Source organism: Pristiophorus japonicus, chromosome 11, assembly GCF_044704955.1.
Source record: "Pristiophorus japonicus isolate sPriJap1 chromosome 11, sPriJap1.hap1, whole genome shotgun sequence".
Lineage (NCBI taxonomy): Eukaryota > Metazoa > Chordata > Chondrichthyes > Pristiophoridae > Pristiophorus > Pristiophorus japonicus.
The window spans coordinates 64,405,051-64,430,990 of NC_091987.1; the positions used below are offsets into that span (position 1 = coordinate 64,405,051).

Sequence of the window (25,940 nt, forward strand, 5' to 3'; positions counted from 1 at the left end):
GATCGGGGAGCCCCCCACGGAAATTCCAGATGACCATGTGATGTGGTACTAAGACACACAGGCCAGAATGTTCCCAGTTCAATTCCTGAGTTGTGCTGAGTTAGCTGATCTCAGCTGAGGCTGAAATTGGGGCACATTAAATGGTCTCTATGCCCCTAGGTTTGGAAATAGAAAAACAACCAGAGTTTACCTACCAATTGTTGTTGATCAACTTCTGCCGGAAAGTACATGAGTATTGAACCATGTGAGGCCAGGCTGAGGCTCAGCTGTGATGCTTTTCATGCTTTAATAGCCTGCTGTTACTTGAGGTGAAATTGGTCTTCGACGATAGCGCAAAACGTCAATAGAAAAGAAAACCGAGCGGGGTGTAAAACGGGCTGCCAATGCGCTAGTGCCTGTTTGGCGATATCATCGAAGATCAATTTCACCCCCTCACAGATGGCGAATAACCATTTGGGTCAGGCGCTGGAGAACTAGAGGAATTATACCTAGCAGAAGTCAGTGCATTCCTCACTGCTCGAGTAGAGTAGGAGAGAAAATTGAGGGTGGGGCGAGAAGAACTACAGATACAATGGAAATTAAAACCTGTCCGTTTCTAAAACTAGTGAAGAGTTGAAGATGAAAACTTCCCTCAATGTGCACCTGGCGAGCTTTTCAAAATAATAGCTTATTTGTTATGGTTCTGCATCTCCTCTTGCAATGGCAACCTTACATATATTAATATATATCACAAGCCTGAGGTATCTAGCCAACAGCTAGGGACTGTTTACAGGTTGTGTATTCTGAATTAATTAGCAATCTCATTGTGCGAGGCCCCTTGGGGAAGAGTGACCATAATATGGTGGAATTCTGCATTAGGATGGAGAATGAAACAGTTAATTCAGAGACCATGGTCCAGAACTTAAAGAAGGGTAACTTTGAAGGTATGAGGTGTGAATTGGCTAGGATTGATTGGCGAATGATACTTAAGGGGTTGATTGTGGATGGGCAATGGCAGACATTTAGAGACCGCATGGATGAACTACAACAATTGTACATTCCTGTCTGGCGTAAAAATAAAAAAGGAAAGGTGGCTCAACCGTGGCTATCAAGGGAAATCAGGGATAGTATTAAAGCCAAGGAAGTGGCATACAAATTGGCCAGAAATAGCAGTGAACCCAGGGACTGGGAGAAATTTAGAACTCAGCAGAGGAGGACAAAGGGTTTGATTAGGGCAGGGAAAATGGAGTACGAGAAGAAGCTTGCAGGGAACATTAAGACGGACTGCAAAAGTTTCTATAGATATGTAAAGAGAAGAAGATTAGTAAAGACAAACGTAGGTCCCCTGCAGTCAGAATCAGGGGAAGTTATAACTGGGAACAAAGAAATGGCAGACCAATTGAACAAGTACTTTGGTTCGGTATTCACGAAGGAGGACACAAACAACCTTCCGGATATAAAAGGGGTCAGAGGGTCTAGTAAGGAGGAGGAACTGAGGGAAATCTTTATTAGTCGGGAAATTGTGTTGGAGAAATTGATGGGATTGAAGGCCGATAAATCCCCAGGGCCTGATGGACTGCATCCCAGAGTACTTAAGGAGGTGGGCTTGGAAATAGTGGATACATTGACAGTCATTTCCCAACATTCCATAGACTCTGGATCAGTTCCTATCGAGTGGAGGGTAGCCAATGTAACCCCACTTTTTAAAAAAGGAGGGAGAGAGAAAACAGGGAATTATAGACCGGTCAGCCTGACCTCAGTAGTGGGTAAAATGATGGAATCAATTATTAAGGATGCCATAGCAGTGCATTTGCAAAATGGTGACATGATAGGTCCAAGTCAGAATGGATTTGTGAAAGGGAAATCATGCTTGACAAACCTTCTGGAATTTTTTGAGGATGTTTCCAGTAAAGTGGACAAGGGAGAACCAGTTGATGTGGTATATTTGGACTTTCAGAAGGCTTTCGACAAGGTCCCTCACAAGAGATTAATGTGCAAAGTTAAAGCACATGGGATTGGGGGTAGTGTGCTGACGTGGATTGAGAACTGGTTGGCAGACAAGAAGCAAAGAGTAGGAGTAAATGGGTACTTTTCAGAATGGCAGGCAGTGACTAGTGGGGTACCGCAAGGTTCTGTGCTGGGGCCCCAGCTGTTTACATTGTATATTAATGATTTAGACGAGGGGATTAAATGTAGTATCTCCAAATTTGCGGATGACACTAAGTTGGGTGGCAGTGTGAGCTGCGAGGAGGATGCTATGAGGCTGCAGAGTGACTTGGATAGGTTAGGTGAGTGGGCAAATGCATGGCAGATGAAGTATAATGTGGATAAATGTGAGGTTATCCACTTTGGTGGTAAAAACAGAGAGACAGACTATTATCTGAATGGTGACAGATTAGGAAAAGGGGAGGTGCAGCGAGACCTGGGTGTCATGGTACATCAGTCATTGAGGGTTGGCATGCAGGTACAGCAGGCGGTTAAGAAAGCAAATGGCATGTTGGCCTTCATAGCGAGGGGATTTGAATACAGGGACAGGGAGGTGTTGCTGCAGTTGTACAGGGCTTTGGTGAGGCCACACCTGGAGTATTGTGTACAGTTTTGGTCTCCTAACTTGAGGAAGGACGTTCTTGCTATTGAGGGAGTGCAGCGAAGATTCACCAGACTGATTCCCGGGATGGTGGGACTGACATATCAAGAAAGACTGGATCAACTGGGCTTGTATTCACTGGAGTTCAGAAGAATGAGAGGGGACCTCATGGAAACGTTTAAAATTCTGACTGGTTTAGACAGGTTAGATGCAGGAAGAATGTTCCCAATGTTGGGGAAGTCCAGAACCAGGGGTCACAGTCTAAGGATAAGGGGTAAGCCATTTAGAACCAAGATGAGGAGAAACATCTTCACCCAGAGAGTGGTGAACCTGTGGAATTCTCTACCACAGAAAGTAGTTGAGGCCAATTCACTAAATATATTCAAATGGGAGTTAGATGAAGTCCTTACTACTCGGGGGATCAAGAGGTATGGCGAGAAAGCAGGAAGGGGGTACTGAAGTGCATGTTCAGCCATGAACTCATTGAATGGCGGTGCAGGCTAGAAGGGCTGAATGGCCTACTCCTGCACCTATTTTCTATGTTTCTATGTTTCTATGAAAGCAATCATAGAAACCATTTTAAAATTGTTACACTCCATTGCACATTGGCTGCATAAATAAAATGGCTCAAATTTTCTGAGGCACACACCCAGTGTAATGGAGGTGGAGGAAAATTGGGGACAATGCCGAAATTCACGGCTTCCACTCAGAAAAAGAGCCGTTGTCACTTTTCGATGAGCCCTGGGGCAACTGGCACTTCCACCTACCCCAAACATGGCGCATGATATCAATGGAGACCGGGCTGGTGGGAGTGCTTTTACCTACTGGAATTCTCGCATCTACTGTCTCCTTTCTGCTCCGCAATCTGCATAGTAGGAACCGCCACTTCTCCCCCTCTAGGTCATTGTATGGTAGACGTGGGTCCGAATGGTATCTCCAGGTCAGAGTTTTTAAATCAACTGTTTCTCTGGGAGGTTGTACCAATCTTCCGCCAGTAAAGTGGGAGATCAGAACAACCTCTACGAAATTCAAGGCCTCATTTTTCATTACTCAGTCTGTTGGTCGCAACTAGATAAGCAAAGCACCACTCCGAGCAGCAGGGAGCCATGTGCACCCTGCTGAGAAAGCTAGCAACACTTTATTTCCAACTGATAGATCAGCTGTTCTTGCCACACGATTTCTCCCAGGATCACTGACGTGCATTTGTGCCTCTGCTGCACTTGACCGACCTCGGTTTGAGATCAGCAATCCCCTAGATTCACCATCAGCAGTGCCTCAGGAGATCCATTAATGTGTACTTCTAAAAGAAATTGTATATCTATGTTCATTTGCAGCATCAATCAGAGTAAACCTTTAGCTGAAGAAGACCAGGCTGAGGCTATATAAGAACATAAGAAATAGGAGCAGAAGTAGGCCATATGGCCCCTCGAGCCTGCTCCGCCATTTAATACGATCTTGACTGATCCGATCATGGACTCAGGTCCACTTCCCTGCCCGCTCCCCATAACCCCTTATTCCCTTATCAGTTAAAAAACACTCACTCTGTCTTAAATTTATTCACTGTCTCAGCTTCCATAGCTCTCTGAGGCAGCAAATTCCACAGGTCCACAACCATCTGAGAAAATAAATTTCTCCTCATCCCAGTTTTAAATGGGCGGCCCCTTATTCTAAGATTATGCCCCCTAGTTCTAGTCTCCCCCATCAGTGGAAACATTCTCTCTGCATCCACTCTGTCAAGCCCCCTCATAATCTTATACGTGTTGATAAGATCACCTCTCTTAATCTTCTGAATTCCAATGAGTAGAGGCCCAACCTACTCAACCTTTCCTCATAAGTCAACGCCCTCATCTCCAGAATCAACCTAGTGAACCTTCTCTGAACTGCCTCCAAAGCAAGTATATCTTTTTGTAAATATGGAAGCCAAAACTACACACAGTATTCCAGGTGTGGCCTCACCAATACCCTGTCTAACTGTAGCAAGACTTCCTTGCTTTTATACTCCATCCCCTTTGCAATAAAGGCCAAGATTCTATTGGCTTTCCTGATCACTTGCTGTAGCTGCATACCATCCTTTTGTGTTTCATGCACAAGTACCCCCAGGTCCTGCTGTACTGCAGCACTTGGCAATCTTTCTCCATGTAAATAATAACTTGCTCTTTGATTTTTTTTGTGCCAAAGTGCATGACCTCACACTTTCCAACATTATACTCCATCTGCCAAATTTTTGCCCACTCACTTAGCCTGTCTATGTCCTTTTGCAGATTTTTTGTGTCCTCCTCAATCACTGCTTTTCCTCCCATTTTTGTATCGTCTGCCAACTTGGCTACGTTACACTCGGTCCCTTCTTCCAAATCGTTAATATAGATTGTAAATAGTTGGGGAGCACTGATCCCTGCGGCACCCCACTAGTTACTGATTGCCAACCAGACAATGAACAATTTATCCTGACTCTGTTTTCTGTTGGTTCGCCAATCCTCTATCCATGCTAATATATTACCCCCAACCCCGTGAACTTTTATCTTGTGCAGTAACCTTTTATGTATCTGATGGAGATGTGTTTCAGTCCAGTACTGAGATACCAAAGAGGAAACCAAAACATTGAGATAGACTATCCCATCCCTATGAATCTTCAATATTTATTGAAAAAAATAGTACCAGAAAAATAATTCTAAGCTTTAAAGGATTGGCAAGTACAGGTACAATATCTCAAATCTGATTGTCCAAAAAACACACATTTTTGAGAAAATCCCATTTGATAATCAGTAAAATAAAATCTCGAATTATTGCCCAAAAACCAGTGGACCGGACTAGTTATCAGCTTCGCCGATATGTTTTAAATGCCGTGCGATCGGCCCAAGCCTTGCCGAGCCTTGCCGAATGACCATCGATCTGACCCGACCAATTAGTACTTTGTCTGTTTCGGTAGCATACATACGCTCTTGATTTTCTTGTCCAAAATCTGGAAAAATCCAAAAATCGGCACGGTCTCGGTCCTGAGGTTGCCGGATTTGAGACGGGATGTACCTGTATTATCGTATTTTGGTGCTGTTGGCTGTAGTAGGCATCTAACCTCTATATATTGTTTCTGTTGCAGAACTTGGTGCCTGTGCTCATACGGACATTAGCTGGCATTTGATTGGAATGAGCTTAGGTCCAGAAATCTTCTCTGTTCATTTTAATGGTCAAGTCCTGTTGAACAATAAGCACAGAGTATCATCTGTCGGTCTGACCCCAGGCTCATCTGTTACCGTTCAGATGTCTCCTACTCAAGTTGGAAAATGGCTGCTATCTTCTCAAGTACAGCATCATCGCCTGGGTATGAGCACTGAGAGATATTCAATGTTTTGAAAGTAACACAATTTGTAGGAGGAATAACTTTATGTTCATTGTAGTGAGTTATGTCACTGCGGGGGAATGATACATTTTCTCATTTTTTTGCACCCCTCATTCCAGTGTACAAAAAGTAAGAGACAGTTTGAGAGGGAGCCAGGTAAGAGGGTTGTCTTATGAGAAGAGATTGAGTAGATTGGGCCTATACTTTCTGGAGTTTAGAGAATGAGAGGTGATCTCATTGAAACATGAAAGATTCTGAAGGGGATTGACAGGGTAGATGCTGAGAGGTTGTTTCCTCTGGCTGAAGAGTCTAGAACTAGGGAGCATAGTCTCAGGATAATGGGTGGGCCATTTAAGACAGAGATGAGGAGGAATATTTGAATCACTCAAAGGGTTGTGTATCTTTAGGATTCTCTACTCCAAAGGGCTGTGAATGCTGAGTCATTGAGCATATTCAAGGCTGAGATATAGATTTTTGGATTGTAGGGGAATCAAGGGATATGTGGATCGGGCAGGAAAGTGAAGATGAGGTCGAAGATCAGCTGTAGTCTTATTGAATGGTGGAGCAGGCTCGAAAAGTTGTACGGCCTACTCCTGCTCTTAATTCTTATGTTCTAGGAAGTTGTAACTAGTTCCATGGTCAACAGGCATGAACATGGCTATAATACTTTTCTCAAATGGTGCTGCACAGCTCCTTTAAATTTTTCACATCATCCAGGATTCTCCTGTCAGTACTCCCACACCCAGCAATGTCTGCCCCAATGCTCCTATACCTCACCTCCACTGTCCCAGGGCCTCCCATATCCCAAGGCCACCCTCCCACCACTGCCACATCGAGCACCCCCTCTCACCACATCCTCATTCCAGAAACACTGAATCGATCTTTAAATGACATGAGGATTTTTTTTTTTATTCGTTCCTTGGATGTGGGCATCGCTGGCAAAGCCAGCATTTATTTCCCATCCCTAATTGTCCTTGAGAAGGTAGTGGTGAGCTGCCGCCTTAAACCGTTGCAGTTCTTGTGGCGAAGATACTCCCACGGTGCTGTTAGGGAGGTAGTTCCAGCAGTTTGACCCAGCGATGTTGAAGGAACAGTGATATATTTCCAAGTCAGGATGGTGTGTGACTTGGAGGGGAACTTTTAGGTGGTGATGTTCCAATGTGCCTGCTGCCCTTGTCCTTCTAGGTGGTAGAGGTCACGGGTTTGGGAGGTGCTGCCGAAGAAGCCTTGGCGAGTTACTGCAGTGCATCTTGTAAATGGTACATACTGCAGCCATGGTATACCAATGGTGGAGGGAGTGAATGTTGAAAGTAGTGGATGGGGTGCCAATCAAGTGGGCTGCTTTGTCCTGGATGGTGTCGAGCTTCTTAAGTGTTGTTGGAGCTGCACGCATCCAGGCAAGTGGAGAGTATTCCATAACACTCCTGACTTGTGCCATGTAGATGGTGAAAAGCCTTTGGAGAGTCAGGAGGTAAGACACTCGCTGTAGAATACCCAGCCTCTGACCTGCTCTTGTAGCCACAGTATTTATGTGGCTCATCCAGTTATGTTTCTGGTGATCCCCAGGATGCTGATGGTGGGGGATTCGGTGATGGTAATGCCGTTGAATGTCCAGGGGCGGTGATTAGACTGTCGCTTGTTGGAGATAGTCATTGCCTGGCACTTGTGTGGTGTGAATGTTATTTGCCACTTATCAGCCCAAGCCTGAATGTCATCCAGATCTTGCTGTATGCGGGCATGGACTGCTTCATTATCTGAGGAGTTGTGAATGGCTCTGAACACTGTGCAGTCATCAGCGAACATCCCCACTTCTGACTTTATGATGGAGGGGAGGTCATTGATGAAGCAGCTGAAGATGGTTGAGCCTAGGACACTGCCCTAAGGAACTCCTGCAGCGATATACTGGGGCTATGATGATTTACCTCGAACAATCGCAACCATCTTCCTTTGTGCTAGGTATGACATCAGCCAGTGGAAAATTTTCTCCCGATTTACATTGACTTCAATTTTACTCGGGCTTCTTGATGCCACACTTGGTCAAATGCTGCCTTGATGTCGAGGGCAGTCACTCTCACCTCATCTCTGGAATTCAGCTCTTTTGTCCATATTTAGACCAAGGCTGTAATGAGGTCTGGAGACAAGTCATCCTGGTGGAAGCCAACCATTTGCTAAGAGCATTCAGCCTCTAATTGTCCTGGGCAAAGCTCACCAATTTCTTTTAAATGATATTGATAAGGCCACATGTGTTGTCCATCCCTGCTTGCCCTGAAAATGTGCTGGTGGGCCTTCTCCTTGAACTGCTGCCGTCTCTGTGGCAATGGTACTTCCATAATGGTAGGTAGTGAATTCTAGGACTCTGTCCAGTGATGATGAAGGAACAGGAATATATGTCAAAATCAGGGTACTGTGTGACTTGGAAGGGAACTTGGAGATGATAGTGTTCTCTTAACATTGCTGATCTTTGTGTCAGGTATAGGTCATGGAGCTGTGGGGTGCTGTTGAAGTAAGCTGGTCAAGTTGCTACAGTGCATCCATTAGATAGTATATACTTCAATATCTGCTCTACTCTCACAGTAACAGTGCTGATATGGCTGGTCCAGTTCAGCTTCTGGTCAATGTGGCCCCCAGGATGTTTATGATGGGGTTACTTGGTGATGGTGATGCTGCTGAAGGCCAGGGAGAGGTTCATTGGTCTTTTCATTTCAAAGATGGTGATTGCTCATCATTTACATAGTGCTAGGTTACCTACCACTTTTAGTTCAATCCTAGATGTTGTCTAGGTCCTGCAATAGGCTTGCATGGACAGGAGGAATTGTGACTGGACCTGAACACTGTGCAGTCATCAGTGAACAGTCCCGCTCCTGACTTTATGACAGAGGGAAAGTCATTGATGAGGTAGCTGAAGATGGTTGGACTAAGGATGCTTCTCTGAGGAACTCCTGCAGCGATGTCCTGGTGCTGCGATCATAGAATCAGAGACTAGTACGGCACAGAAGGAGGCCATTCAGCCCATCAAGTCTCTGCCGGTTCTTTCAAAGAGCAATCCAGTTAATCCCATTCTCCAACTTCTTCCCCATATTCCTACAATTTTTTATCCTTCAAGTATTTATCCAATTCCCTTTTTGAAGGTGACTATTGAATCGGTATACCGCACCCTATCAGGCACTGCATTCCGAATCCTAACCACTCATTGCATAAAAAAGGTCATCCTCATGTCGCCTCTGGTTCTTTTGCCAATTGTCTTAAATCTGTGTCCTCTGGTTAGCGATCCTTCAGCCATTGGAAATGATTTCTCTTTATTTACTCTATCTAACTTCATGATTTTGAACACCTCTATCAAATCTCCTCTTGGCCACCTCCATTCTATAGAGAACAGCCCCAGATTCTCCAGTCTATCCACGTAACTAATCCCTCATCCCTGGAACCATTCTAGTAAATCTCTTCTGTACCCTCCCCAAAGTGGTGCCCAGAATTGGACACAGTACTCCAGCTGGGACCGAACTTATGTTTTATATAGGATTAGCATAGCTTCCTGGCTTTTGTACTCTGCCTCTATTTATAGTGCCTGTATTAACTGCTGTGTTAACTTGTCTTGCCACCATCAAAGATTTGTGCACAAACAACCTGAGGTCTCTCTGTTCATGCACCCCCATTAAAATTGCACCATTTAGCTTGTATTGTCTCTCCTCATTCTTCCAACCAAAATATATCATCTCACACTTTTCTGCATTGAATTTTAGCTGCCATTTTCCTACATTACAACAGTAAGTACACTTCAAAACTACTCCATTGACGGTAAAGCACTTTGGGACATCGGTGGTCGTGAAAGGCGCTATATAAATCCAAGTCTTTCTTTTTCCTTTTCCTTCATGTGTCTGTCCATTCCACCAGCCTTTGTCCTCTTGAGGTCCTCACTGTTTACTACACTTTCAAGTTTCGTGTCATCTGCAAATTTCAAGTCCAAGTCCCAAGTCCAAGTCTTAGATGTATATCAAAAATAGCAGTGGTCTAAGTACTGAACCTAGGGAACACCATTGTATACCTCCCTGCACTCCAAAAAGCTGCAGTTCACCACATCTCTCTGTTTTCTACCCCTTAGCCAAATATTGCATCCATGCTGTTACTGCTCCTTTTATCCCATGGGCTTCAATTTTTCTAACAAGCCAAGTATGTAGTACTTTATCAAACACCTTTTGAATGTCCACATACACATCAACTGCACTGCCCTCATCCACCCTCTCTGTTACCTCATCAAAATACTCAATCAGGTTAGCGCTTAATAAATCCATGCTGGCTCTCCTTTATCAGTCCATGCTTGTCCAAGTGGCTGTTAATTTTCTCCCAGATTATTGTTTCTAAAAGCTTCCCAGATTATTATTTCTAAAAATTTCCCCACCACCGACATTAGACTGACCTGGCCTATAATTGCCAGGTTTATCCTCCTCCCTTTTTTGAACAAGGGTTTAATATTTGCAAGCCTCCAGTCCTCTGGCACCATCTCTGGGTGTAAGGAGGATTGGAAGATTGTGGCCAGCACCTCCACGATTTTGAACCTTAATTGCCTCAACAACTTAAGATATATCCTATCCGGACCAGGTGACTTACACACTTTAAATACTGCCAGCCTTTCTAGGACCTCCTCTTTAACTATTTTTAACTCATTCAATAGCCCGACATCCTCTTCATTTACCATAGCTTTGGCAAAGTCCTCTTCCTTGGTAAACACCAACGATTGGTCTCTGGCAGCTACCACCATCTTCTATGTGTTATGTATGACACCAGCCATTGACTGCCATTGACCTCAGTTTTGCTAGGGCTTCTTGGTGCCAGCTTTAGTCAAATGCTACCTTGATGACGAGAGCAGCTACTCTCACCTCTGGTATTCAGCTGCTTAAAACCTTACCTATATATGGTACTCATTATTCAGTGAGCACCCCCAGCTCTGCCTCTTCGGTAGGTGACTCTAGTCCCCATAGTGTTCACAAACCTGGGAAAATCGAGTCTCTCACCCAACACTGCTTTCAAGTACCTTTACCTTTCTTTCTGACCCGAACTTTTGCAGCCTCACTGCTCTTGCTTCATCCTCTGCTGCTTCTGCGACCCATCTAGGCCTTTTTCAAGCCTTTAGGCTGCCACTGGTTGCTAGCTGTTACCTATTCACTTCACAGCATGAAATGTGCTTTTACAAAATGTTCCAATTGCATATCAAACCACATGGGCCATTTATCAGTACATCTGCATGTTTCCTAAGCTCCCTACAACCTGGAACATCTTCCCCACCATTTTGCTGTGTATCCTCGACTTTTTTTTTTAAAGTAAGAGATCAAATTAACTGCATGGTTAACTGAGCATGTAATAATAATCAAGATTGTAGCTTCCACACAAAAATCATAGAATTCAAACCCGAAAATATCACTAATACACCCATAATATAGTGTGATAAAATTGCAATTTCACTAATTCGATCACCGTCACTCAGTTGCCTTGACAATGTATTGTACATTAAATGGGATAAAACAGCCTATTGCCTGACTAAACGTGAGTAATGCTAAGGGAGATCCGTTTCCATGTATTTATGTATATGTATGTGCATGTGTATATATTTATTGTAACATGGGGAGAAACTGCTAACCGGGTCAAAATGCCTCCTGGATATTTGGTAATCTGAAAAGCTAATGCATGGTCTTAATCATGGTCTTGCCTTTCTTAGTACCTTCCTCCCATTCAGTTGAGATAGTAAGATGAGCAAATAAGCTTCAGTCTTTCTTGTGACATCTATACCAATGCCATTTTATGTTCAGCCAACAGGTGGTGTACTTGATGCTGTGTAAGATCACTGCTGTCTGTCTTTCCTCTTGTGAGATTAAATGATCTCCAGTATAAGCATTTAAATTAGCCTGTTAACAATACAAGATGCATGAATAATCTTCTTTTCTTGTAATCTGACATGAAACAGCTGGAGTATATGGATATCTCAACGTAGAAAAATGCAGCTCTGAGTCTCCACCCAGATATAGTTCAAGCAGACGGTCAGGAAAAATTCGCCAATACTTTATTGCAGCTGAAGAAATTTTGTGGGATTATGCTTCTGATATTCCAAGCTACATAGACAGGTAGTCTAATTTATTCTCAAAATGAATCCAAGGAAAGACTGACATTGATGATTTTGTAGCTGTTCTTCCATGAATTACTGTTCAGGTTTTTCTAATATTTTGCAAATTTTTGTATGTTTTTTGTGTGCATATATGTGTTTAGCAAGGAAGAGTGGAGCAAGATTGCTAAAATAATCATTCTTGTCACTTGTAGCCTTTGAGACTGAATTCACTATAGAAAGTAAGGATAAAAGTTATCTCTTCTTCCAACTCCGTAGCATCGCCCATCTCCGCCCCTGTCTCACCTCATCTTCTGCTGAAACCTTAATCCATCCATTTGTTTCCTTTAGATTTGACTATTCCAATACTCCCTAGGCCGGTCTCCCACCTTCCACCCTCCATGAACTTGAACTCATCCAAAAGTCTGTTGCCCGTGCCCTAACTCACACCAAGTCCCGTTCACCCATCACCCCCGTGCTCGCTGATCTATATTGGCTCCTGGATAAGCAACGCCGTGATTTTAAAATTCTGATCCTTGTTTTCAAATCCTGCCATGGCCTCCCTATCTCTGTAACCTCCTCCAGCCCCACAATCCTCAAAGATATCTGCAGTCCTCCAATTCTGGCTGCTTGAGCATCCACGACTTTCATCACTCGACCATTGGCGGCCGTGCCTTCGGCTGCCTAAGCCCTAAGCTCTAGAATTCCCTCCTTAAGCCTCTCTACCCCTCTCTCCTCCTTTAAGACGTTCCTTAAAACCTACCTCTTTAACCAAGTTTTTGGTCCTAATATCTCCTTATTGTCAGAATTTGTTTGATAAGTCTTCTGTGAAGTCACTTGGGATGTTTAACTTTATAAATGCAAGTTGTCACTGTAATGGGCATTCGGGCCTTAATTTGTCTCAACAGCGTTCTAAGGCCTGTAGACTTTAATTTTTTCTATTATTTTTGCTGATGCCTTTTCTGTCTATTTTCCTACACAAACACATAAGTAGAAGAGTATGTAACCAAATAAACTTTTACAAACAGCACAGTTTTTGTGAAAAATTGTAGGTGAACATTTTTTTTGGAATCACGCAAATAAACAGCATAAATCACATTGAAACACATTACATCACCTGAACAATAACACCGTGTTGGAAATGATTGCTGGCTCTTGGTTGTTCTTCACAAACAGAAAAAAAGTGGCTGAAGTTTGTGCAAAATCACCAAGAAAATGCAGCAAGAACATACTGTACCTGTGTTTAAAAAAAAATGTAACTATTTCTACTGCACTTTTTTTGACAAACATGCGTCTGTCAAGTCTCTCTTTTCCCTCCGCCCGCCCCCCCCCCCCCCCCCAATGCCACGTCTGTCAAGCTCTACCCCACCAGCACTCATCCCGGCCTCGAATCATTCTCTCCACATGGTGCCGAGAAGCAGGACATGAGGCCTGAGACTGCCGACCTGATCTTGAGATGGCCTGTGGGGGAGGGAGAGACGGGGAGGGAGAGACTGGGGGGTTGGGGGGAGAGACACGGGTTGGTGGGGAGGATCGGAGTGGAAAGAGGGATCTCAGGGAAGACGGATCACATTCTTCCAACCCCCTACAAGGGACATCGTTGGAGTGGATGATATCCAGAAATCACGACACTGTCACTATTCACTTCACACCCAATAAACCTGTACACAATGCCCCATCTATGATAGGGGGGGGGGCTGCGGGGAGGATGCATTTGCGCTGAGGTAAGACACTTTGGCTGGGAAAGGAATGCACAGACTGGGGTAAGGCACTTTGGCTAGGGGAGAGATGCACTTGGACTGGGGTATGGGACTTTGGCTGGCCCTTGCTGTCTTCTGGGGAGCTCTGTCCTCTGTCACTTCAGGAAGTCAAAGTGGATCGAGTTACAATTTGCAAAGTCAATGAGACCTTGGGATGGGCGGTTCCAGTGACACATTCCTGTGAAACTTCAGGGTGTGACTGGTACCCTTGGAGGATAAATCATAGACAAAGGGTGGAGCATGGTGGCCATTTTTCCAGTACAAATAAGCACGTCCATAAAAAAAAGCAGTTCTAATGTAGATCAGGGCATAGCACAAGAGGATTGATATTGAAGTTTGCTGATCAAGTTAGGGGGCTTGCTAAACTATGAGGAAGGATGCAGGACACAGACAAGTTATCAGAATGGGCAAGTAGGTGGCATATGCAGTTTATTGCACAGAAATGTGGTAGAAATTTGGGGGTCAATGCAGTGAAAGGCATTAAACATAAACAGCAAGATTCTTAATGGAATGAACGGAGAAATCATGCAATACAGGTACATTGATTCTTAAAGGTGGGATTGCAATTGGAAAAAAAAAACATAAAAAGGCAAATATAATTCTCAGTTTTACACAGGGCATTGAGTATACAAGTAAGGAAGCACTGCTGAAATTGAACATACTAGTCAGTCTCCCATGGCATTGCACACAGGAGGTCAAACAGGGTTAGAAAGCAGGAAGATCATTGAAAGACAGGTGGGGGGAGAGGAGTCAGCTGGAAAGGATGGAGGTGGGGAGGGAAACTGGGGATGGGGTGAGGGAGAGAGGCGCCTGGGAGGGAAGAGGAATGGGGGGTTGGTGGAGGGGGGGCAGGGAAGGGCCAAAGGAAGGGGGTGAGGAGAGGACAGGAAGGGAGGATAGGGGCAAAGTGCGGGTGTAGGGGAGAGAGGTAAAGGAAAGGAGACGGGGAGATGAAGAAGGGGGAGGCATAGAAGACGGAGAGGAAGGGAGAGCAAGGGGAGAAAGTAAATGAATTGGAGGATGTTATGTATATAAATATTACCAATGTGTAAGACTTGCCACCAGGGGGCGCACATGTGGGAGACCCAAGAGTCACCTGCACACCCTGGGCAAGCAGATATAAAAGGCAGTCTACCATGCTGCTTCCTCACTCTGGAATTACATTAAAGAGACCATGGTCACAAAAGTTTGAGCTTACAATATACAGTCTTGTGGAGTTATTCTGAACATAACCGAGGAGGTAGGAGAGGTGGAGGTGGTAGGACGGGCAGAGGACAGGAGGAGAGGGGGGAGTTTGTCTCAATGGGGGTTATCTAAGTGCAAATGTTGCCTTGGGGGGGGGGGGGGGACTAAGAAGTTCAGTGTGAGTGTGTGTGGGAGGGGTGGAATGGGGGTGCCCAGCTGCTTTTTTTGCCTCTTTGGGAATGTGGGAATAGCATCAAATTGTTGCCTTGATGACTGTTTTCTGGCTCCAGTGGAATTGTCCATGGCTGGATCCTGTCTCCGTTGCAGGTCACAGACGAAAAGTGGGGTGGTTTCAGCAGATTCTGGCTACTTAGGTGTGTTTGATGAGCGATTTCAACTTCAGAGCGGGAAGGTTCTGGTTGGTGGGTGACTTCTGCCTCTTCAGGTCTGTGTCTAAGTGAGGGGGAATCTGTGGCTTAGCTACCGATGTTTTCTTCCAGTTTGATTGGTTGGTTGATTCATTGCTCTCTCCAGGTTCCAGAAGGTGGCAGTGTGACAAAATGCAGAACAAATAATCTCTCTAACAGTCATCCCAGATAGAAGGGCCTAAGCTCATGCAACTGAATGGAAATTAATATTAATAACAGCTTGCTAAACATTTTAACATGAAAAAATACCACTTCAACTGAACATAGAATAAGCACCTGAAGAATTCAATTAAATAACCGACCAATCAAACATTATTATCTGAAACCACTTCCCCCTATTTTTATCTTTAATTCTCCTTTTATTGCCCTTAGCGATTTTAAATCCAAATATTTGGATCAAGGACCAAACCGCATTGGGAAAATATATAAAAAGGCAATTTATGTAGAATACACAGATGAAACTTTTACTACGCGTAAAGTAACAAAAGATGAAGAACCAGTCTCTATTCTACAAGACAGAATTGGGGCTCCTGTTATAAGAGGTGAAATCAGAGATGTAATTAAGGTACTCAATTTAAATATAATTGTTCATTTAATTAATTATTGAATTGGATGTTAACAAAGATCGAGAGCCCGAAATTGTTGCACTCACCGCACACGCTGACGTCAGCGGGCAGCTGAGTGGCATAAGTGGGCTCCCGTCCGCTGAGATGTCAGATTGGTGCAGGCGGGAGTCGGCGCCAGAATGAGGGTAGACTACTGTGAGGAGGCTGGTCTGTCCCCGACAGTGGGTATGAAGAGCTGAAAAAAAAATGAGTAAACATTTTTTTTATTGTTTTCTTTACAGGGACTTACCTGTATAGGGTCCCCTGAAGGTGTTCCGTTGTTTTTTTTTAATGCTTTTTCTTTGCAGGTCTTTGACCCTCAATGGGCCCGACTCTATCCTCGGCGGCACTTGGGTGACAAGCACCTTTGCCGCCGAGTTTGGGAGCCTTCGCTGGCTGTCGCCCAGATTGGCAGCGGACGTCCCTCATTTGCCTCCCGCCGACCTTTTGAAAGACCTTTTTGATGAAAACCCCGCCCAAAGTACTGTTGGGTATCTTGGCGGTCCTTTGGGCAACACTTGGACGGGCGGGGGCCTTCACCAAATTCAGGCCCCAACTTTTTTGGGTGGTATGTTTGGATTGTTTTTGGAAATGCAACCTTCAAAAGTTAAATAAAATAAACATACATGTGTGCACATCATAGGCACACCAGAATGTTCCATTCAACTACATAATCCTGAGAGAAATGTGTAGAATTAAGTGAATCAATCTGTTGTTCCATTTCTTTAATTCAAAAATGCACACTTCTCCTTTCTTCCTTTCTTTTCTTTTCTTTTCTTTTCTTTTCTTTTCTTTTCTTTTCTTTTCTTTTCTTTTCTTTTCTTTTCTTTTCTTTTCTTTTCTTCTGTCTCTCTCTCTCTCTCTCTCTCTCTGCTGGTATTTATAAATTGAAGAAAAACAGTATTGTGTACTGAAACAATTAAAAACTTAAGGGTCAAAATTTGGTTGCTAAAGCCTGCTGATAAGGTTAGGTGTTAACGGGGAGCTAGGCGGTTGGGAGTGGCATTAGGTGCTGTTCACGCCTGACGTGAAATTCGGTGGTCATTTTTTAAGGGCGTTAAAACGTTACGTCCCGCCGGTTAATGCCATGGAAATCATAACATCAGTATGCATGCACTGCCTCCTTGGCGCCTCTTATCGCGATATTTAGTTTGTATGGCTGCCATACCGACAGGCAGCAGTACAGCCTGAAAAAAGTGGTGGTTAAAGAGCAGAACTTGGGCGGAATCGGCCAGCGAGCAAGGTAAGTTTTTTTTCTTTCTTTATTAATGTTTTCATTAGTTGTAGCAGTGGGGAAGTTTGTGCGTGGGTTGGAGAAGTTTGAGGGTTTTTTCTTTCTTCCCTATTCTTCCTGTTTTTCAGCTAGCATGGTGGCAGCCTCCCGATGCGAAATTCAGTCGGCCTCCTGAGCTCCCGCCTGAGGATGAGTGTGCAACGCCACTTTTTAGCGCTGCTCTCTCACCTTTGGACGTAAAAACTGAATTTGGCAGTTGGAGCCTGCACCCAACGCCTGGCGGTAAAATCAGCACTCAGGCGGTAACACCGCCTCAAAAATGGCGGTACCGAATTTTGCCTCCTTACACTCCAGTCAAATTTACTACTCCATTTTGAATATTTTATGTTTCTGATTTTCTTCCCTTTTTAAACTCTTTCTGTCATATCAGCCTCGAGGTTGATATAAAGAGCCCCGATGTCCACATGGGCACCATTTTGGACACCTTGCATTCAGGGAACCCTGCCACCATGTGAAAGTTCCCAACTACAGCAATGACATCTTTAACAAACACTTGTACCGCAAAAGGACAGACCGAGCTCTGGTTTTAACATTTCACTAAGAGCATCACCTCCAACAGTGTAGCACTCCCCCAGTAAAGAAAAAACTTGCATTTATATAGCGCCTTTGTAGTACTGAAGTATCGACCTAGATTATGGGGGTGAATTTCCACAAGGTTCTCCTGATCATCCACCGTTTAAAAAAAAACACAGGCTGATACTATGCTGGCCATCCAGGATAAAGCTGCATCAGTTACACAGTTTTGAATGAATATTTTGAGGTTTGAGAGATGGCACCAGCAGGAGGGTTGGTAACCAGAGGACACCGACTTAAGATATTTGGCAAAAGAATCAAAGGGGAAATTAGATTTTTTTAATGCAGTGAGTTTTAATCTAGAATGCACAGTCTTGAAAGGGTGGTGGAAGCAGATGCAATAGTAACTTCCAAAAGGGAACTGGATATATACTTGAAAAGGAAAGATTTGCAGGGCTATGGGGAAAGAGCAGGGGAGTGGAACTAATTGGATAGCTATTTCAAAGAGTTGGCACATACACTGTGAGCCAAATGGCCTCCTCCTGTGCTGTAAGATTCTATGGCATAGAAATCAGATAAGGCCCGAAAACAGGCGCGGGGATCATGACGCACAATCAGCCCGCGCCTGCTCAGAGGACTGCAGGCAGCATGCAAACTTCGTGCTGCCTGCTGATTAGCATGACTGTAGCTGCTGAGTGGATGAGTGCTCAGCAGGGGGACCAAGTTCATGCGAGGCTAGCTCCGATCAAAGCTAGCCTGCACTTCTTAAATGCAGTCTGCACCTCTGATAGGGGAGGTGCCCTCTGCCTACAGCAGGTGATTGAAATGGCTGGAAAGACAGTGGGCAGCAAAGGTCTAATAATGGCACAACAGGGGAGAGAGCATGCACCTGTGCTCTCTGATACAGCACTGGAGGCCTTGATCCAGGAGATCAACTCCAGGATAGAAGTCCTCTTTCCATAGGGGGCCAGAGGCCCTCCAGGCAACAGACCAGACTGCAATGTGAGCAGATAGCCACCGTCATAAATGCTAGCAGTGTAGCCCCGAGGGCCTGGACTCAGTGCAGGAAGAAGTTTAATGACCTCACATGAGTGGTCAAGGTCATTGAATTCATCTTCAAAGGCCATATCCCACCATCTGACCATTAGCCTCACACAGTGCCAAATCCACCACACCCCCAACACTCACTCACCTACAATCTCTAACAAACACGACTCACACCTCACATTCATAGCTTCATCTCACCTGCACACACTTACCACTGCTGCCTCACACTCACATCTCACAGCTTGAACACGGTCAGCTATTCGACCATGGCAGGCACATCACCCAAACACATTACACTAGACTTCCCTTTCTCTTGCTGGAAAAGGTGGCGCATAACCGACAGCAGCAGAACCTAACCGGCGGGGGACAGGCTCACCTGCATCACCTTACCGCCACGGAGGAGATGGTGCTTGGGCGTTCTTGGCAGGGGCATGGCTGAGCCCATGGCCAGCGGTGGGGCTAAAATAATACAAGATGCCAGTATCCTCATACGTTATCCTCCTCTTCATATCCCACCTCACCCCACAATCTCTTCTGATTTACAAACTGCACATGGTGTAAGCATGCACCTCTTGCTTCTCCCCCTGCCCTCACCACAAACCTACCCTTGTGCCTTTCTCATTTCAGGCACCCAAGAAATCTAGCCTGCCCAGCCAGTGGCTCAACAAGAAGATGGAGAGGAGATTGAAGAAGTCACCATCATACGATTTTGCACTCCCAGCCACCAGCTCAGATACTGACACATTGTATAATTTGGAGGATAGTTTTAGATGGGGAGATGAGATACCGGGCACGAGTGGGTTGCAGCCAGGGCAGGGGGAAAGGGTACCATAGGTGCCATCTCCCCGGAGGGCGAGGCCCCTCAAGTTCTGCTACACAGGACATGGATAAAGACTTCGATGGGGCGGCCTACAGAAGAACGGTGATGGATATGCAGAATGAAATGCTGGGTGCATTGGCAGGCCTGCCAGAAAGCCTGAATGCAATGTCAAGGAGCATAGAGGAGTCCAGCTCCAGCCTCGCACAGGGCTTTGGACAGATCTTAATGCCCATCCTTTCCAGCGTGGAAGGGCTGAGCAGATTCATTAACATACTTGGGGACCCAACCATCATGTTGCATCTGATGGCCGAAGTCTCAGATTCCATTGCAGCATATGCAGATGTCGCCCAACATCTTGAGTGCTACAATGGAAACTCAGTCTGAAGTCATGCAAGCTCGGCTTGCTGCCACACAAGCACAGACTGCTGCCATCATGGCTGGAAGGGGCTTGCAGGCAATGTTCCCTTTAAGCTGCACGGTCATGTGACCACGCAGCGCTCTGCAGGTCCCGCACAACCAGTGAGCCGGCTTTTAAATAGGAAAACCGCGCATGTGCGAAATTTTGAATAGCCCGCGCGGCCCCTTTAATTAGAGGGAACATTGCTTGCAGGGTGTCACAGCAGTCTGTACACCAGAGTACTAGGATTGCTGAAGAAGTGGTAGTGGCTCAAGGGAGCAAGAACCTGTTATCCTCTCTCAGGATGACAGCATTCATACTTCCACCATTGCCACTCCGTCAGTGCCATTGCAGTTGCCTGTGAGCCAGCCAGCCCAGACTGCTGCCGCCCATGCTGAGCTCCTCGAGGTCGTCCTGCAAGGCCATCTGCAATGTCCCCCACGGAAAGTCAGCAGCCTTCCACCAGCCACGCTGCAGCCACAGGGGGAACACTGTGTAGGAGCACTAGGATAGGCAAAGACACATGCACGACAGTCACTAAGGAAATGCACAAGGACGATTATTTGATTTTTTTGATGGATAAATGTATAAAGTTGAATTTTAATGTTTGCTTTGTGGTGGCATTTATTTCAACATTGGGGCCAAGAGATGGTCAGTAACAGAGGGAAGGTAAGTTGTGGGACTATTGTTGAATGGGGAATTGTGGTTGCGTCACTGACACTGCAGGCAGATGATTCTATCCCGGATATCTCGGCCAGAAAGGGGCTGTCTGGGTTGCCTCCTCCTCATCTGCTTTGTCGTCCTCCTTTTCTGCTTCCTCCTCCTTCTTTCTCCTCCTGCTCCTGGTGGCCATATCACTGGTGGTAAGGGCTGTTCTCTCATGATGGCCAGGTTGTGGAGGATACAACAGGCCACCACGAATCGGGACATATGCTCCAGTGAATACTGTAGAGCTCCTCTCTGATCAGAGAGAAGACAATGAACTCCCCTTTCCTGGCATAAAGAGCTTCTGTTGCGCCTCTTATGCAGCAGTGGATAATGAACTGGGAGATGTTCCAGATGTCACCTGCTCCATCCTGGAAGGATCCCGACGTGAAGCATTTTAGGGTTATGCTCAACTTCACAGCCACTGGCAGTGCTGTCCTTGCCCTGGAATGAGGCTGCAGAACTGGTTGCTAGAGGTGCAGTTCTGTGAGCACCTCCTTTGTAAAGTGCAGACGCCTCACACACTGCTTCTGACTCAAGTTGCGTTCAGAGAATTGTTCTTGGAAGACCCTCGGTGGGTAAGGCTTCTTGCCAAGAGCCCTTCTCCTCCTCCCTCTGTGAGCAGCTTGTGTCCTCTTTGCTCCATCTCCTGGTCATGCTGCAGGCCAAGGGGGATGACAACTAGAGCACCCATGACTGAGAGCAAGTGGTCTGAGCAGACCCCTTGAAATCAGAACCAAGGCTTCTCCACATGTAGCACCACTCCTTGTTACCTCACCAACTTTAAGCAACTCTTGAAAGCTCCAAACACTTCAACAAACATACACACAGCCAGAAGAAATCAAAAAGCAAGTTACCTGACAGTTGTTGATGATCCTTTTAAATAGCACTGCTGGAATGTCCTCCCTGCTGCTGATTCCTCAGATGAAGGGGTTGTCATATGAAGAAAAGTTCAGCAGGTTGGGCCTATACTCATTGGAGTTTAGAAGAATGAGAGGTGATCTTATTGAAACATACAAGATACTGAGGGGGCTTGACAGGGTAGATGCAGAGAGAATGTTTCACCTCGTGGGGGAATCTAGAACTAGGGAGCATAGTTTCAGAATAAGGCGTCGGCCATTTAAGACAGAAATTAGGAGGAATTTCTTCTGAGGGTCGTAAATCTTTGGAATTCTCTACCCCAGGGAGCCGTGGAGGCTGGGTCATTGAATATATTTAAGGTGGAGAGATAGAGTTTTGAAAGATAAGGGAGTTATGGGGAGAGGACAGGGAAGTGGAGTTGAGGCCAGGATCAGATCAGCCATGATCTTATTGAATGGCGGAGCAGGCTCGAGGAGCCAAATGGACTACTCCTGCTCCTATTTCTTATGTTCTTATATTCTTTTGAACACATGTTCAGCAGTGCGAGGCTAACACAGGGCGTTAGTTCCAGCGATGATGATGAAAATGGTAGCACTGGTGTCAACTCAGTGTTGCACACTGAGTCACATCACAATCTGCCTACTTATCATACAGCACATGTCTGCCCAACCGCCCTCTCCAAGATGGTGTCCTGCACAGCTTGCACCAGAAGTGTGCGTGCACTGCTCGGATGCCATTTTGGACCAAATTCGGCATCCATTGCACCCAAACAGCGAGCGCAATGCAGCTGAATTTTTAGACCTGTGATTCTATGAAGTGGGGCAGACATAAATAGTAACACACACATTTCATTTCATTACAGCTGATGGCACAGCATACAGCTCTAGTTACAAGCATACTAAGATATCTTGGAAGACACTCGGGGAGAAATTGGCCTTGTTTGCGCCTCCCATTAATGTCTCCGGTGACTGATAACGGGACGCTAATGACATACCGGGCGCGGCGAAAGTACCGACACTCATGAGCTTCCCTGGTGGCTTAGCGAGCACTGCAAGTAAACCTTACCGCCTCGACCTGCACCCTGGAGATTGTGATGTCACCCGGTACGCAGCGCTCCATTATCGCCCCGGTTCTTAAATTTGCTTCAGCCCCCTGCAGCATCGCTGGGCGTCAACAACGACAGCTGCAGGAGGCATTGTGAGCTCAGCCGGCCGCTTGGGGAGCGGTATTTAAAGGCATTGGTGGTCAGGTAGGCCAACATTTTATTTTTTACCCCACTGCTGCTTTTTGAATTTTTCACATGCAGCAATTGATCAGCCCTGCACTCTATTAGAGTGCTTGGGATTGACCTTCGCGGATCGCAGGCGCCATCACCAACCAGTCGAAGCTTTACCTTGAAACAACCTCAGAATTGGCCCTTCCCTTTAAGGGATGGAAGGAGCCTGTGAATCTGGCAGCGCTGCGCTGAAAATTGTGCAGCACTCTGCCGCTACCTCTTGCTCCGTTTAGCGCTCCAAAGGAAGTAGTAGCGCGTGATTCAGCGCTCCACTTCCCTCCTGGAGCGCTAAACCAGAAGTTTGCATTGGATTCACTTGTGTAACACCAGGCGATACCTTTGCACTCTCGCAAAAGTTATTGCCCCAAATGGAGGGCTTCGCAATTTCTAGCCCAGTTAACAATTCTTTTAATTATTGCCCCTTTTTCCTCTTTACAGGTATTTTTTAAGAATATGGCTAGTCGACCCTACAGCATCTACCCTCATGGAATAACAATCAAGAAGAGCAATGAAGGTACTACCTACCCTGGGAACTCCACAGGTAAAATGACTTTATTTAAATTCTTTATGACATAATTATTTGGAATTAATATTCTCAAAGACTTTAAGTTGATATATATTGTCACACTGTTATGTATTGTGGCACAGCCACATTCTGGGCACAATGTTGTTTGGCCTGTCTACTACAGTCAATTCTGAAGGACCTTTAAAATAATTTTATGGCCAATTTAAAGCAAACATTTTTTTTCAATCTTTTTTCGCAAGTTTTATTGTTAGTATAAAATATGGAGAAAATCAGTGAGGGAAAATAGACCCTAAATTCAGAAAAATCAGTGAAAAATTACCTTTTTTATTTTGAACATTTCTAAAACTCCGACAACAAACAAGAGACTTAAAAAAAAAATGTACAGTCAAGCTAAATAACAACCCACAATTATTTTCACATTTTCCAGACACCATTTTTATGGGGTTCACCGTCAGATTCTCAACTAAATCCGAGATAGTTTAAAAAAAAAAATTAAGAATAAAATTGAAGGACGATGGGCTCAATTTTCCCTAAGTCTGTTTTCTGGCATATTGCCAGAGTTACGCCCACCCTTCTAGGCCAGAAATGCGGCAGAAATATTTTGCCAAAATTTCCCCAATGTATAATTCGAATTTGGCACCGCGCAGCATGTCCAGTCACCTCGGGGGGCGGGGGGGGGGGGGAGCCTGATGTCTGTGCCAAAAAACGAAGCCACACCTTCTGTGCATGCGCGGAGATAAAAAGTTACATTTCCAAACGTTCCAATGGACACGCATGCTCAGTACAGCTCGGATTTGGAAATTGCCCATTTTTATAAAGAGCTGGTTGTGTGTGTGAGGAGGAGTGCTGTGTGAGAGCATTGGGAAAATCGCAGTTGGAGCACTACACGATGCAACACTGTGCAAGGACCAAGAATTTCTTACAGGAAGAAATGGAAGCACTCGTTACTGTGATTGAGAACAGATGGCAGGAGCTGGACACCAGCAGAGGTCACACAAAAGTTCCACCCAAAGAAATGAAGAAACGCTGCAACCAAGTTGCAGAAGATTACTACGCAGTGGTGACCACCATGAGATTTGGAGGCCAGTGTAAAAAGAAATGGCAGGACCTTGGTCAAGTACTTAGTGTAAGCAATATTTTCATTTATTCAATGGAATTGCAATTGTAAATGTGATCCGCTGTATATGTCCCACCCAGCAGAAAGACACCCTATCTAAAAAGTTGCATTTTCATCTTTGCAGAGGAAGGTGATGCACAATAAAAGGGAAAGAACTCGAACAGGAGGAGGCCTGGCAATTCTGCACCTACTGACACCCTTGGAAGAGAGGGTCGCTGCTTTGATGGGTCCTGCCTGGAAAAAAGCAATCAGTACTGCACAAGCTGGGCCCACACTCGAGGGAGAGGGTAAGTCCTGCAAATTCATCATGGTCCTTCAAATCGACCCGCTGCCTGGCCTGTGATGTGTGAGCCTACTCATGCCACCCACCCTGCCCCCTCCTCTGCTGCTAACCATTTGACTGTTCTGTTATATTTTGCAGAACTTGAGGCCATCCCTAACAGTGCAGAAGCAGATTCAGACGAGGATGACCCTGAAGAGGAGAACATCTTCCAATCCAACTCTCCAGACCAAGAACATGGGGGTGAGGGGGAGGGGGTGGAGCTGGATGAAGTTCCCACTGTTGTACTGACTTTGGAGCAGCTGCCGCTCAGTGAGGTGACAGCCACTTCCATGACTAGTGGTTTGAGTGCAGCGAGGCACACCCAGGGCCCCACCATTCCAGGCTGCGGGTCCCAGTGTTGAGGTATGAGCCACACCCATGGGGAGGAGGAGGAGGAGGAGGAGAAGGAGAGCTCGCCATCACTCTCCTGAGGTGCAGGATCTAACAGATGTGGTTCAGATGATGTCATTGAGTGCAGAGAGCATTGACCTTACCCGATCACTCCTCGATGCCATCAGTGGGGTGAGTGATGAGATAGCGGGACTGTTGGGAGAAGTAACAGCAATGACATGAGAAATGGGAACAATATCCGGGACATCAGTGAGGGAACAGTGGCCATGAGGGAGGGAATGTCAGAGATGGTGCAAACCACGTCACTGACCATGACGGAGGGAATGTTGCAGGTCGTTCAGACAATTTTGCTCAAAATGAAGGAGGGAATGTTGCAGGTTGTTGAGACACTGTCAGGGCACATGAGGGAAGGCATGTTGGAGTTAGCTGCTGCAATAAGGGAACACACCCAGACCCTGCGTCCATTGACAGAATCAATTGTCACTCCCACTCCAATCCCTACACCAGCCTCTGAAGAGCCCAAAGCTGGGCCCTCCAATTTACCGCCTGGGCCCTCCAACTTGCTGCCTGATGCCGACGCCCCCCTCCACCCCGCCACCCCCCCCCCCCCCCCCCCCCCACCACACACCCTCAAGAGGTGCGCAGTACCCGAGATGTTAGAAAGAATAAGCTTGGTACCAAGCCCAGAAACACTGCACTACTGCCTGCGGGCAGGGGTGATGGAATTCCAAGACCGAGCGCA

At 45.7% G+C, this 25,940-nt stretch overlaps 1 protein-coding gene across 1 annotated transcript in view; it reads left to right on the forward strand.

Annotated features, from left to right (window-relative positions):
* f5 (coagulation factor V) overlaps nt 1-25,940 on the forward strand; it is a 166,967-nt gene that overhangs the window by 42,094 nt on the left and 98,933 nt on the right. The window contains exons 6-9 of the mRNA XM_070893456.1: nt 5,661-5,882; nt 11,857-12,013; nt 15,737-15,929; nt 23,321-23,423. Of these exons, the coding sequence (XP_070749557.1) occupies nt 5,661-5,882; nt 11,857-12,013; nt 15,737-15,929; nt 23,321-23,423 (675 nt within the window). The remainder of the gene's footprint in view (nt 1-5,660; nt 5,883-11,856; nt 12,014-15,736; nt 15,930-23,320; nt 23,424-25,940) is intronic.